General features: G+C 41.8%; 1 protein-coding gene across 2 annotated transcripts in view; it reads left to right on the top strand.

Annotated features, from left to right (window-relative positions):
- Positions 1-5,920, top strand: part of BTBD3 (BTB domain containing 3) — a 36,532-nt gene extending 30,612 nt beyond the window's left edge. For both annotated transcript variants that reach the window (XM_023217847.1, XM_023217848.1), the window contains one exon: positions 1,955-5,920. In XM_023217847.1, coding sequence (XP_023073615.1) covers positions 1,955-2,987 — 1,033 coding nt within the window. In that variant the 3' untranslated portion in view covers positions 2,988-5,920. The remainder of the gene's footprint in view (positions 1-1,954) is intronic.
- Positions 5,921-15,784: the final 9,864 nt, after the last annotated feature.

Raw genomic sequence — 15,784 nt, 5'->3', positions numbered from 1 at the left:
AGTACCAAAATGTAAACTAATCTGCTACTTTTAACCTTTATAATCTTTTGGAGATGTAGGTACAGAAACCAATTTTACTTGCAAGGATCTCCACTGCATGAAGTCAGCTTTGTATTTCTTACAGCGTTTTCTGTTGCTGAGGAGATTGCTAGCACTAGTTCAGCATTTTGTCTTCACTGCAGTCAAGTAGGATGTTGTATCATTCCTGATGTATACATAATTAGGAAACATAAGCAAGAATGGCAGAGAATTACATCTCACCTAAGTCATTCGATTAATCATTTGACAAATATCTTTTCCCACAGATGCATTGCCTACAGTATATGTTGATACAGCTTTATAAAATTATACATGCAGTCCACAAAATGTAAGATCAGAAATGAGTCAGGTGCCATTTGCTCTAATGCTGTAGTTGTGAAAGTGGTGGCCTGCTTCATCGAGTATGAGTAGCCGGTATTCCTGGGGTTGTCAGAAAAAGAGAACAGCTGCTCCCCCTTGACAGTTCCAGGGTAAGAGCTCGAAAGTGCTGACCGTGCTCTAGGATCCTCCCCAGGGTCCTGGCTCGCAGTCAGAGCATCACTGATTCGCAGGTGTCTTACCAAGTGGCCTTGCCATCAGTAGGTGACTTAGCCTATCAGAGAAGAGAAAGGTTCCTGTGAGCAAAAAGGCAGGTTTCATTTGTGATCGTGGACATTTTTCTCATTGCCATCCTTGTGTTTTTTTACTTTCTTATAGAAGCTATTGCTAATTTCTTAAGTTTTATGTGTTTCACTAAGGTGAAATACAGTAACTAAAGGAAAACTCAAGATAAAGTAGCTGTAGACCTCAGTTAGAAGAGAAGCAGATGATGACTACCTTTACATGCCTCTTTGGGAGACTGCCACTGTCTCCCAAAAAGTATATCCCGTGAAGTGTTTTATCTCCTGAAATAAGGACAGTTCACAGAAGCACAGGATTAATACATATTTAAGCTTTCCTACTTTGTCTTTAAATATATCTGGAAATAATGTAATCTTTAATTCTGAAGGTAGAAGGAATGTGTGGAGAAGGAAGAGTTTTGAGTTTAAAAAACAAAAACAAATAAAAAGTCTATTGCTTTCTATGTAAAGTTAACTGGAAGACAGTATTGCAGTCCATACTTGATAATCTATTGAACTTGGAACTATTTGGAAAATATTTAATCTCAGGTTTTACTTTGTGTTTAGGAAAACTCCAAAAGCATGAAGATGCAATAATTGCTCTTAAAATATAACGAGACTATTCTTGATCAAATATAATATACTATATATAATAGAATTTTGCTATTTGTTTGTAATGTTGACTATTCAATATGCAGTTCTTTTTCAGTTTCAATAGCTTCTGTTTTGTTGAGATGACACTGAGTGCAGCTTAGAAAATAGAGGCTAGAATGGTAGCACAAAGTTAATGTCTTTAATTACTTTACAAACTTTACTACTGGGTTGAAATATTAATAATTGGCTGGGCGTGGTGGCTCACGCCTGTAATCCCAGCACTTTGGGAGGCTGAGGCGGGTGGATCACGAGGTCAGGAGATCGAGACCATCCTGGCTAACACGGTGAAACTCCGTCTCTACTAAAAATACAAAAAATTAGCTGGGCGTGGTGGCGGGTGCCTGTAGTCCCAGCTACTCGGGAGGCTGAGGCAGGAGAATGGCGTGAACCTGGGAGGTGGAGCTTGCAGTGAGCCGAGATCGTGCCACTGCACTCCAGTCTGGGAGACACAGCGAGACTCCATCTCAAAAAAAAAAAAAAAAAGAAATATTAATAATTTATTAATATGTTTCAGATGTTCCTTTACTCTCCAAATATATTTGTAATAACTGTCACATAAGGTGATGTTCTCAGAACAAACTTGAAAGTGGTTGTATCTTTTCAAATGAGTGGTTGTACTCATTTTGTGAAAATTCCACTTACATGTTATGTGCTTTTTACAGATATATCTATTGTGATGAAATTGACTTGGCTGCTGACACAGTGCTGGCCACACTTTATGCTGCCAAAAAGTACATTGTCCCTCACCTTGCCAGAGCCTGTGTTAATTTCCTGGAGACCAGCCTGAGTGCCAAGAATGCCTGTGTGCTCCTTTCTCAGAGCTGCCTGTTCGAGGAGCCAGACCTGACCCAGCGTTGCTGGGAGGTGATTGATGCCCAGGCTGAGTTAGCTCTGAAGTCTGAGGGATTCTGCGATATCGACTTCCAGACACTAGAAAGTATTCTCCGTAGGGAAACTCTGAATGCCAAAGAAATTGTGGTTTTTGAGGCAGCTCTCAACTGGGCTGAAGTAGAATGCCAACGACAAGATCTAGCGTTGAGCATTGAAAATAAACGCAAGGTCCTAGGAAAGGCACTTTACTTGATCCGCATACCCACAATGGCCCTCGATGATTTTGCAAATGGTGCTGCACAGTCCGGAGTATTAACTCTCAATGAGACCAACGACATCTTCCTCTGGTATACTGCAGCCAAAAAGCCTGAGCTGCAGTTTGTGAGTAAAGCCCGCAAGGGCCTTGTCCCCCAGCGCTGTCACCGATTCCAGTCATGTGCCTATCGAAGCAACCAGTGGCGTTATCGGGGTCGCTGTGACAGCATCCAGTTTGCAGTTGATAAAAGAGTATTCATTGCTGGCTTTGGGCTGTATGGCTCCAGCTGTGGTTCTGCAGAATACAGTGCCAAGATTGAACTTAAGCGGCAGGGCGTTGTCCTGGGGCAGAACTTGAGCAAGTACTTCTCAGATGGGTCCAGCAATACCTTTCCAGTATGGTTTGAATACCCAGTGCAGATTGAGCCAGACACCTTCTACACAGCCAGTGTGATACTGGATGGCAATGAACTCAGCTACTTTGGACAAGAAGGCATGACAGAAGTTCAGTGTGGCAAAGTGACTGTCCAGTTTCAGTGCTCCTCAGACAGCACCAATGGCACTGGGGTACAGGGAGGGCAGATCCCCGAACTTATATTCTATGCTTGAAAACTCACTTCCTGAAGCAGCGTGAGCTCCAAAGTGCACATCTGGTTCCAACTTGCTTGATGCTTAGCTCATCTGCAAATACGTGATCAGTGCCGGTAATTTGTAATGAATGAAGCAGTAGGCAGATTCTAATTTCTTTTAACCTTTTAATTATGTACAGGCAAAAATGCAGCATTCCGCTTTTAACTATATGCTTAAAAGAGCTAACGTTCTTATTAAGGCTTTGTGGTTTTTAGAGTTGCGTCTATGAACCTGGGGAGATTATGTGCTTTCCCAAATGTTCTACCATCCTCTCAGTTTTGTCCCTCTGAAGATAATTTTGGATCACCTTGAATTTCCTTTTGGATGCTATTTGATGAACAGAAATAAAGTGATAACAAGAGTTATTTTTAAAAAGAACTCCTCTTACCCCCCAAAACAGATAAACCTCAGTGTACAATTTTGAAAGAAGTTTTGCCTTGTAATGAGTAATAATTTAGAAAGTAGACAGTGGTCATGTTTGGCTCTTGTTTTATTCCTTTTACATTTGTTGCTTCTGGGATTTAAAAAAATTCTAAATTCATAAGATTGTTGGGTATTAAACACTTCAGAGTATCAATGTAAAATTGGAAAATAAGGAATTGGGGGCATTTGTTTAGGCCATGACTTCTACAAGCAGATTTATTTTCTTTTAGTTTAGAAGACAAAATATTTCAATACGGATACTTCTTTTAGAAGTAAATTTTTACATTTTATTGTCAGTAGAGAAAAGTTAAAGTCCTACTTATTTAAACTAAGACAGTTTAAAGAGGAAGCCTAAAAAAGACTCAGACTACAAATAATTTAATTGGTGGCACATAAGAATATGCAATTTGAAAAAGCCAAACTCTTCTCTCTACTTAGCTTTTGATCCCCACTGTTTGCTTATTTGTATAAGTCATACTGTGTAGAATTTCTATTTTCTTTCTCCCCATTAAAAGAGGACCAAACAATTCTTTATACAAATGGAGTAGCAACTAGTTTTGTAGCACTACATTTAATGTAATGAGATACCTTTGTTCATTTTTTAAAATTTGAATATTACTTTACCTGATCCACTTTGATTATATACTATATTATTTGTTCATTTTAATTTTGTCCTGTTCCTAGACTGCTAGAATCTGGCCCCTGGCCATCTTAAAGTGCCAACATATGCCTGCAGGATTTATAAAAAATGGTCTGGAGTGACACATTTGATTATATATAATATTCACTGCATCAGCATCACATCTAGCTCTCTTGTCCACAGATAATGTAAACAAAGGAGGGAAAAGCTTATTAAAAAATTCTCCTTCGCTGCTGGCTTGTGCTGGTTTAGTGCCTGTGTCCCTGGCAGTGTCCAGTGTGTTAACTTCCAGTTGAAGTATCCATGTGTTTCTGGGCAGCTTTCCTGCTCAGTGTGATCCTGAGATGGCTTCCCCCCCGCCACCCAGAGTGTGGTCCTTGGCCGCCTCCTGCTCCTGCTCTGCAAGCCTGAAACTGGCTTGTCTGGAGCCAGGAGTTAGTCCTGGGGTGTGTGTGTGCCTGCGCACCCATGCGCATGCAAGTGTGTTTGCCAGCTCAGGAACTGTCTCCTCTCTACCTGGCTAGTAAGAGGTAAGACAGTAATGGTCCTCCTGCTGGCCCCAGCAAGGCCCATAAGTGACTGCCCTTACTTATTCACTATGCTTCTGGGCCACTTCTTCCCCTGTAGATGTGGGCTTGTTGCCTTCAGCTGACTTCCCTGAGAGAGGAGAACACTGGATTATTGGAAATGTTTTAATCACTCTTGCCATTACCTACATCTATTAGCATTGATGATGAAAAGCTGTTACTGATGATTATAGATTAGTATTTCCAGGACAACTTTCTAAAATTATAATTATTTCTTATTAGGGAGCTGACAGGTAGTTTGGCAAAGCATTGATGTACAAAGGTACATTTTCAATTAGAAAGCATACTTCTACAAAAGATTTGGTTTTTAAATTATGGTCAAACATTTCAGTAACTCATAGCTACCATGCAAGTTGGTAGACCTTATAAGAAGGCACTTGTTTTTAAGCCAGAGAAGAAACTTCAATTGCATCCTATCAGATTGTTGAGGTGGGTGTGATAGTCTTCGAGTGCAGAGCGTTTATTCACTAATACTCACTGTCAGTGCCCATGTTAGCTTGCTGCCTCCATGTGACTAGCGAGCTGCTGGTGAAAGTCGTGTGAAATCCTGTACACTGTGTATAATGTAATTTTATGTTAATTGTTATTACTTTAAAAAAAAATCTACCATCTGATTGGCTGGTACCAAGAGCTATGGGTAAAATTTGAAAATTGTATTTAGAGTAAGAAGTTTTACATTTTAAACCCTATTCTCCTTTATGCATTTTCAATGAAATGGAATGAAGGCTAATGTGCTTGCTTTATTTTCTTTCGTAATCTTGGATTTTGTAGCTTTTAAAACTAGAAACCATTGTTCTAACAAAGCAGGCAACTCTACTCTATAAACACAACTTTATTAAGCAGAATACACTGTAGATGCTTTTCCCCAATGTATCTGGCTGACAGTCTTTGTCGTTATTCATCCTGGGGATAAAGGGGAACTAGGCTAGCAGTTCTAATGTGACATTCTTTAAGCATATCTTAAAATAGTATTTAAGTAAATGGTCTAATTTCTACATAATTATTGCACTGAACTGTCTTTTTTGTTTATTAAGGTGTTTAAATAAGCTCAGCTAATTCAAGACACTGTAGCCACTTGTGCATCAGTGTGCTTGAATTTCGTAGCTTACAGCATTATTTATGAAGGAAAAAATACATAAATATGAAGTACCTCATGTTGAATGTTATTGTACTGTATTTTTAATGTAACAGTGCAGATCTTGTTAGACACATGAATGTGTATAATCATGTTAAATGCAAATAAAATAAAACTAGTTCATAGATTTGTTTTCCTTAGTGTTTTTGTCACACCCTTGAAATAGTCAAAAATTCATTCTGGCACTTTTGATGCCACTACATTTTGCAGAGATGGTTTCACAGAGGCATTTGTTAGCTGAGTGTTCAGATATCTTTGATCCCTAAAGAAGTAAAAATTTGAGGCAAAAGGATAGCAGAACAATGAATATGTTAATGACTTGCATTGTTCAAAGCCTGATTGTTAATGAGGAGTGAATGGATGCATTTATATTTCTGTTATGGAATTCGTAGTTGGCCGGTATTCTGAAGCTATAGTTGCTCAAGTGTCTGGATCTTCCTGTACTAAGCAGTGTGTTGATACTGAATGACATCTGGCTTCTGATATGACCAATGCTGCTTTTTCCTTTGTTACGGTAGCTTAAGTCTAGAAATTTAAAAAAAAATGGCATGTAAGAATTTTGAATATAGTTTTTACATGCTCAACTAGTTTTCCATTATATTTCTTTATATCAAGTATTTATATACACACACATCAACATACTCATACATAATTGCACACATACCCTTTTTTTTTCCTGCAGTTTCTGATGCTTTTCTACTGCAGTTTTGTGTGAAACCCTGTATATTTGCTTAACCACTTCATCTACTCAGGGTTCAGTCTCCATAGCCTACCTGCCCAGAGGAGTTTTGGAATTACTCCAAAGAACAAAGACACTGGAACTCCCCACTCTCATCAGTTTAATCACAGTTATAACCTGAGTTACAAAGATCTTTAATCCCGGAAAGCCTTAGCCATTATCTCTTCTTTGTTGCCACTTAATCCATATATGTTTATTTTCATTATGTCAAGACAATTGGGAACAATCTTCCTTCATTGTTGGGACTCGGGATCTACATGTCAAGGAAAGTACACTGTCTTCCCAGTTGACTCTAAAACTTGTCTGTGAAAGCCAAGGGCTTACACTTGGAAGAAAACAGGAAGGAGGAAAGCATTCCTAAGGAACTAAATGGTATAAAATGTGGAGGCCAAAACAAGCAAGTTGCCCTGAAAACCTGTAGTTAAGTGTTTATATTAGAGCAGGGTTTTGAGTGCCTTTGAGGTGCTTCAGTGAAGATGAACACACTTTGTGGATTCCTCATTAGTACATTTTCAACATTTTTACGGAACTATTTACATTTATTGACCAACTATTCCCTTTGGTCTACGCTTCACTTACCCTCTTCTTTTCAGAATATGTGTTCTAAAAAACTAATACCAGGGAAAATTTCCAAAAATAGCTTCTTCATTTCTTTCCATAACCAACATAAACACTGGTGAAAAGTTTCTCAACTAAGAAATTGCCAGGTAGGTGAGATGGAAATACCTGTGAAGAAGAAGTGAAGACTGGGGCTGACCCTGCCACACTTCAAGCAGTGTAAGGCACTGGCAGCTACGGATTGGTCTCCGGGGAATGCACACTTTGCGAACTTGGGCATCTCCCCCTGATGCCTCTTAAACTTTTTTTGAGACGTGAAGGGCAGTAGGGAAGGTGTAATTCCTATGTTTGCCGATCCGAACTATCCTCATGATCATTGTTTACATGCCCATCTACTTCAGTGTCCAGTGGACAGCAGTTTTACTAGCAGATGCTGCTGTTTTATGCTCTGCCATCCAAAAAGTCCCTAACCTCAAGACGTGTAGTGAAACAAAACAACCCACGCTTTGTCAAACCTGTACTTTAAATACATCTGCGCGTAGGACATAATAAAAGTTACCTATTAGACTACTAGCCCTTAAACAATACTCTTAAGAGCTCCCTTTGAGCTGTTGGTAGTAACCAGAGTGGGCATGAGTTCAAAGTTACTATAAGGATGATGTCCTTTTTCACTTCATGTGACAACAGTACGGAAAGTTACTTCAAATTAAGACATATTTTTGTTTTTATGACTGGTGGGCAGTTTTATATTTAGTAAACTCTCTTTGATTTCAATGGTTTTAGAGTAAAATTACATCTGAAAGAAATTAAAGATAAGTCATACTAGTGGTCTCTATGTTAGCTTCGACGTGGAGTACTGCGAGCAGCCTGGAGTATGAAGATTCTTTTGTGAGAAACTAGGAAAGTCTATAAAATATTTTGATATGGGCTGGGCGCGGTGGCTCACGCCTGTAATCCCAGCACTTTGGGAGGCCGAGGCGGGCGGATCACGAGGTCAGGAGATCAAGACCATCCTGGTCAGTGAAACCCCGTCTCTACTAAAAACACAAAAAAATTAGACGGGCGTAGTGGCGGGCGCCTGTAGTCCCAGCTACTCGGGAGGCTGAGGCAGGAGAATGGCGTGAACCCGGGAGGCGGAGTTTGCAGTGAGCAGAGACTGCGCCACTGCACTCCAGCCTGGGCGACAGAGTGAGACTCCGTCTCAAAAAAAAAAAAAAAAAAAAAAAAAAAATTTGATATGTAGCAGCCTTTACTGTGGCTATACAATATGAAGTTTCTTTCCTAAACTATGTTCAAAAAGTCAAAAGAAAGATAGCGACTATTTAGGGAAGCACAAATCTTTCAAAGCTTGAAGCAGAGGGTACATTCTGCTATACTGTAGAGTATGTAAAAATGTGCTTTTGAAAGACATTCTAGTTGTCTTAGGAGATTTTCATTTTTGTCCTTGTCTTAAACAATACTAAACTTTAAATTATTTAAATTATTTTAGCACCCTTTATAATTGTGTTGATACAGTGCACTGAACGTTAATTCAAAATTAAAGGCTGTCATAGATCTTCAGTCTTCAAGAAAAACTCCAAGAACATTTGGAGGCATTAATGGAATAAAGAATTTTTTTTATTTTGTTGCATAATTTAGCTCCCTAGAAGAGATAGAAGGTTTAATGAATCATTCAAGGGATCAACCCACCGTTCATTCATTCACCAATCATTTATTGATCCTTTGCTTCATCCCAGGCAGTCACAGAGGTGCCGGAGAGTCAGCGACCAGTAAGAGGTGATGCGGCATGCCTTGGGGTAGAACAGGAAGTTTCCCAGAGGAAATGATGCTTGAGCCGGGTTATAAAGGATGCATTAGAATGATCTTCGTGAAGACTGGTGATGCGAATTGTCATGAGGGGGAAGGAGGGGGATGAAGGGAATTCTGGAAGAGGAAATATCAGTGAGGACAGAATGGCAGACAGCTTAATACAGTTCAGTAAAGGGAACCTGTGGAAGAATGAGGCCACCTACTGTGTGCCAGGTTTGGAGTAGGATGATCAACTGGGCAGAGGCGTGAAGTAAGCACTTTGTGGATTCAGCTAAATTATCTGACTTTTATCCACAAAATCAGTGACAGAGATTCGAGTATACAGAAAACAAGTTTGGTGTTTTAGAAACAGCTTTGGGAAGGGTATACTGTATCAGGCTGGAGGAAAGGAGCAGTTCGGGCTGAGAGATCCATGCCAATGCCAGTGAAGGCCAGAGGGTCTGGGGATGGAGAGAAAGATGGAGGTCCTAGAAGTGTGGAGGGGAGATCCCCAGGGTGCAGTGGGGTTTTCAATATCCAGTCAGAAAAGGGCTTGCTGAAGGGGGACACAACCTCTTGCCTTACATTTATCCTATGGAGAGGGAAAGCAAACAGTTTTTTCTCTACCATCCTCTGTAGGTAGTGGTATGTAGATATCCACCCTTGACTGTGTCTTTACAATCTTTTTAGGAAGAAGGTAAAACAAGAGTCCACAGGGTAGAGGTTAATAGCTCAGACCCTAGAGCCAGACCACGGCCTGGTTTTGACCACGGCTCTTAACAGCAGGTGACCTCGGAGAAGTTACTTCACCTCTCTGAGCCTCAGTTCCCTCAAGAATGACGGCAGTAACAATACGCTTTCTCAAAATGGTCATCATGACTATGAAATACATTATTTCTAAAGCACTTACAATAGTACCTGGCAAACAGGAAGTGCCACATAAGTGTTCATTAAGTGAAACAAAATGTTAAAAGCCACAGGTTAAACCCATACACTTGCCTCATTTGCATTTATGCGAACCTGTTTACTTATAGTTTATACATTTAACAATTTGGATCAATGCAGACAATTAAAGAGTGATTTTGTTGCTTTTTGAAATTGCTATGGTCAATAGGGAGAATATACAGCCACAGAGAGCTGGGTTATTGAGGAATCTCATACTCTAACCAAACTTCTTATAAATATTTCAATTTTGTCATGTTAATGAGATAGGAATGATTTATTCTGATTAGATGGATTCTAGCACATCAGACAGCTTCTCTGCTAGAGAATTGTGTAGGATTTCTCAGAAAATTACTTTGTAAAAGCTGAATGTGTGTGTGCATAACAAATTTTTGAGACATTTTCCAAGAAGAGTCTATTTTGCAGGAAAAAAGTATTAATATTAATATCACCTTTACTAGTTATGCTAGAGTCAAAATAAGGTCTTTTTGTGGCCTACAGTCTTATGCAATTTTAGATACAGCCCCTTCTCCAAATATTTTGAGATTGAAATCAGTTTTAGCATTGACATTATTATGTGTTGAGGGCAGGTTTGACCTTTATTTTAAGTAATGTGAATGTTACAGGGAATATTTGAATGGCTAATTGTTTTTATTCAAGTAAACACAGGTGTGCCCGAAGCACTCACAACTTTATTCGGGTGTACCCATGGTTGTTGACACTTCATCTCTGTCTTCCCTACGAATGTCCCCATCTGCAGTCTCAGTTCATGAGCCAGCACTTGGACCTCCTTTCCCTGGGGCTCTATGATCCCAGAAGCTAATTCTCTGTCCCCTTTTCAGGACCAGATTCTCCTCTATTTTGCAAAGTAAACCTGTAAAAGCATCCTCCAACCTTTCCCCAGAGATTCTCATTTAGGAAGTCTTGGGCGCAGCCAGTCCCGTTTGTTTATATGAAGCTGCAGACAGGTAGTCAGGTTTCTCGTAATGCGCGTGAAAGTTTGAGAACCCCGATGTAGACAAATCCTGGAACCTTCCTTTGTCACCACATGGACTTCCAGCTTCAGCACTGTGATTCTTGCTGGGGACCCTGGCACCACATACTTTGGGAAATCAGTGTGGTGCTTATACCCTGAACCCATGACCCTGGAGCCAACTCCAACAAAACCACCATCTGCGTCTGGGAAAAACAGACTGGATCATGCTGGAGGCCAGAGAAGCAGTTAGGGCAGTGAGAGCCATGCCAATGAAGATCACAGGGGTCAGGGGATGGGTAGAAGGATGAAGATCCAAGAATTGTGAAGATGAGATACCCAGGGTGCAGTGGGGCTATCAAAGGCCCAGTCTCTGACTCTTAATTTTTTGATCCTGATACCTGCTAGTTGACCTGATTCCTGCCTGTTCATCTCCCTATACCCTCATCCTTCTGTCTGCTTCTCAGAGGCGCAGAGATCCCGTCTGATCAGCAGTGTGCTGATTCCAACTCATGCATTTGACATGCCACTTACTTAATGGTCTGATCACCATGAACAGGTCTTATTGCCTGCCCGTGCTTGGGACTATCTCGGTAACCATTGCACTTCCTCCAGATAGGTGCTGGCTTGCAGTGCATCCTCTCCCAGCCTCCAAAGCCAAGCTGACTTATCTGCCCACTAGGCTCCACAGGGCCCCTGTCCAGCCTGTTCTTTAGCCCCAATCTCTGTCTTTTTCCTTCTTGCCTCTGACCTACCACCCAGAATGTCAAAATTAAAATACGTTTGTGTCAGCTTTCTGTTGCCCACGTAATACAAAACAAACACAACACCTCAATCGCATATTGCAATGCAGTTGTGCTTCCACAGGTTGTCTAGGCAGCTTTGCAGGTCTTGACTGGGCTTACTCACACTTGTGATGGTTGATTGCCTTCTGCTAGGGCAGGTTTAGTCTGATTGTCTCTCATCCTCCAGCGAGCTAGCCCAAGCACATCTTCATGGCTGTGGTGGAGACACAAAAATATCACATGCAACAGGAAGAAACACATATGTCCTCTTGAGACTTTGGCTCAAAACTTGTAAATTGTCACTTCCGCTGCATTCTATTGGCCAAAGCTAGCCACAAGGCCTCCCAGGTGCATGGTGTAGAGAATTAGACTTCTTTACTGAAAAGGGACTGCAAGTCACACAGACAGGGCTGTGGGTACAAAGAGGTATGGCATATTTGGCCATATATACAGTCAAGCAGCCACAACTTTAACCTAGGCTTGGAGAGGACTAAAGATATTCACTCTGCTCCTTTTCAACCTGGACCCTAGACTTAACGCCACTTGAAGTTATCCACAGAGAATCTACTTGCAGAAAAAGCATTAGTGAACTGAAGATTTTACTGAAGGTTTTATAGAGGAAAGGAGGAGAACTCTCCCTCATACTCAGCATAAACTGTCAAAATATCCATGTGGGCAGTTCTCCCATGTAACTAGTTGATTCTGCTGATAAGAGTTGCTTCTCAGGCCCCAACCCTCCAGCCACAGCTGTACCTTTTCACTGGACTGTGTCTCACCCCCAAGCTCTGACTCCTGAAGCTGGAACTTGCATTTGAAGTTAGTAAACTCCTCATTAGATACAATTTTTATCTTGTCACTTATGACCTTACTTCCATTCTCATATACTGCGCTGTTTGCATCACTGCACAATTTAACCCAGGAAACCTGGCCCTAGTAAAGCAAAAAAAGGTTGTGGAGGTGAAGAGGAAGGATCTTTTCTCCTCTGTGTTTTATTACTGTTCACAGCAACACCCCAAAGGAAACCTTAGATGGTCCATGCTTCTTCCAGGTACAGGAATATGGGGCAAGACTGTGTGCTTTGAGAAAACAGTCCAGCCAACCCTTGGAGTCAGAGGGAACTGCAGAAGGAGGATTGGCTGGAAGAGGGAGGAAGGATGGGGCTCAGATTAGTGAGAAGCCTCACACAGCTTTTTACTTAGAGCTTCTCTCCCATTTCTTCTCTTCAGGGTTCCTTGGCATGGGCCCAACTCTCAGTGTTCAACCTGGGAAAGTTCAGCACATGGGGAAAGTCTAGATATGGCTAGTTCATGAGCCACTGATCTGGGCACATCACCCTTAACTCCTAAGCAGTGTTTGACAAGGAGTTCCTTAATCTTCTCTGCATTTTCTGACCATATCACCAAGGGCTGCTCAACAGAATAGGTTTCTTATGTGACTTTCCTACACTAGTGTGTCTTGTTTCCCTTTGATAGTTTCCACGTGCATTTGCACGTCAGCTCCTTGCTCTGTGGTCTTGGGGGAGGTACAACAATGCCGTTGATCTTGTTTGTGTTTCTTTCCTTTCTGAAGCACCTTTCTCTGCCAGTGGCCCTGGAGGGAAGCCCTGGCTGCTTTCTCACTGTCCTTCTTCCACAGGACCAAAAGTTTTAACTTCTAGTGTCTCAGATCCTGCATTCCTTACTGTCCTAGACAGTTCAGCCTGTGATAACAAAACAACTAGGTGGTTGATAAACAACAGAAATTGATTTCTTACAGTTCTGGGGCTTGGAATTTCAAGATCAAAGTGCCAGCAGATTCAGTGTCTGGTGAGCGTCCACTCTCTAGTTCACAGGTAGCATCTTCCTGATGTATCCTCACAGGATGAAAGGGGCAAAGAGTCTCTCAGGCTTTTTTCTAAGGGTACTAATCTGTTCATGAGGGCTTCACCCTCCTGACCTAACTACCTCCTGCTACCTGAAGACCCCACCTCATAATACCATCACATTGGAGGTTAGCATTTCAACATATGAGTTTTGAAAGCACAGAGACATTCAGGCTATAGCACTTACTGAGGAATCATATTTACTTATTAAACAGCCAAAAAGTCAACTACAGAGTTGCTAAATTACTCCATTCCTTCCCCAAATTTGAGATATTATTGGCCACATAGGTTTACCGGAAATCGAGAGAGGGCAGCTCAAGAAATTTAACTTGTTTGGGCTTTGAACACTTATTTTATCTATCTTAAATGAAGATATATTTAACACTTATCTTAAAGATATATTAAAACAGAGCAATTGTGATATAGTATAAATATTTTCAAGTTCACCAATGAGTGGTTTTACCTCCTATAAAAATGCCATGACTGTAGGTACAGCTTGCATTGGTGGTAGCATTCAGTGTGAATGGGAGTCACATGCCATGGTGGCTTCTCAGAGACTGGCTCCATCACTCACCCCAATCAGAAAACTAGGGCTGCAGTTGAGGACACTTCTCTTCCCAGCTGCGGAATGTTAAAGCTTCTCACCCGCTTTTTGTTACCCTCTCCTGCTACATTCAGGAGGAACCCATCTTCCCATAAAGACAAACACCCCAAGAAAGCATAACCAAGCAGAGGTAGTTACATCTATTTCTAATACGGTCCAATGTATACACATAACATATATGCAAGAAAGCTCTACTTGATATTTTTCGGATGTTTGTGGTGGGTTTTCTTGTCATTCTTTAATGCCTCCTTTACGGAGACAGAGTCCAGGTAGTAAGTGGACTGAACTTTTTCCTGTAGTTGCAAAGAAACACCCACCATGTCAGTTAAGCAGTTATTAGATCAGTAAAACCATATCTTCCATATATGCAAGTCACATTGGCCTCTGACTCAAGAAAAGTCCAGAAAGGAGCATGGATGTGGCCTAACTATAAACAGGATAGCACAGGTGTCTTACGTTTATTTTGTGTTGCTATAACAGAGTATGCTCATGATTCTGGAAAGTCCAAGAGCATGGCACTGGCATCTGCTCAGTTTCTGAAGAGAACCATATGCTGCATCAAGACATGGCAGAGAAGCAGAAAGACTAGCAGGTGTGTGCAAAGAGGGACCACACATGAGGAAGAAACTTGCTTTACAACAACCTGCTCTTGCAGTAATTAATCCATTCCCGAGAGAGCAGGAACTCACTCATTCTCACAAGATGGCATTAATCTATTGGTGAAGAATCTGTCCCTGTGACCACAGAATTACCCATTAAGCCTCACCTTCTAATGCTGCTGCACTGGCGATTAAACTTCAGCATGAGTGTTGGTGGGAGCAAACCATATCCAAGCAATAGCCGCAGGCAAAATGAATCATGAAAGGACTGGGGGTGCAAAAGGGAGTGAGCCCAGAGAGAGAGGAGAGAGAGCGAGAGCCGGAGCATTTCCTCTGAGATGCAAAGCTGTTGGAAGAGGGATGAAGGAAAGGAGTCAGTTTCTTTTGGGTGAAGTGGGGGGATGTCACACAGTGACAAGCTGCCAGGGGTAGGGAAGTGTCTCTGTTAGACCTTGGTGGCCTACTGCCCAAACTCTATAAGGAGCCTTTGTGGATTTGCCAAGCCTTGGCTGGAGTCCCGTGAATGATCTTTGTAGATCTTTTCCTTGGGGGTTTTTCAGCTGCTGGGCCTCCAACTAGGACCTGGAGTGCAGGCCAGATCCACCAGCCATTCAGGATAAAGAGAAGAGGTGAAAAACCAGGCCCCTCCTGACTCCTTCCACGGAGCACTGCCCTCAGGTCTTGCAGCAGCTGAAAAGATGTGTGGACTTTGTTGCTCACCAGAAAGTGCCTGGTCTTGCTCACAGCAGCTTGAGAAATACCCGGAGTCCAGAAGATGGTGTCAGTTTCTTTCCTGTTCACTTTGCTGTTCTCTCAGGCTGGGTAAAGCCAGCCTCACATGGGGAGCTAGAGATCCTCTTGGATACCCTTATCCCTCCTTTCTACCCTTCCTGCCTCAGGGGCCTCACCCGTGCTGCTCACTGACCTCCCGTTATAGCCTTTGGACTTGGGCAGCCTGTCCCACTTCCTGCCCCATCTTCATCCCCACATTCATCAGCAAAGATTGAAGGTGAAAGAATATTTATCTTGCAGAATGGCATTCACATCTCAAGCTAAAAGACCACTTCACAACAGGTGGGAGGGTAAGGAGGGACCAGGCTGGTGGATGAGTCAGTGGGGGCCATGTTGTCACAGTGATGGAG

This window comes from Piliocolobus tephrosceles, chromosome 20 (genome assembly GCF_002776525.5).
Source record: "Piliocolobus tephrosceles isolate RC106 chromosome 20, ASM277652v3, whole genome shotgun sequence".
NCBI classification, from domain to species: Eukaryota; Metazoa; Chordata; class Mammalia; order Primates; family Cercopithecidae; genus Piliocolobus; species Piliocolobus tephrosceles.
Note: the sequence above shows the minus strand (reverse complement) of the source record. Positions and strands in the feature narration are given on the sequence as shown.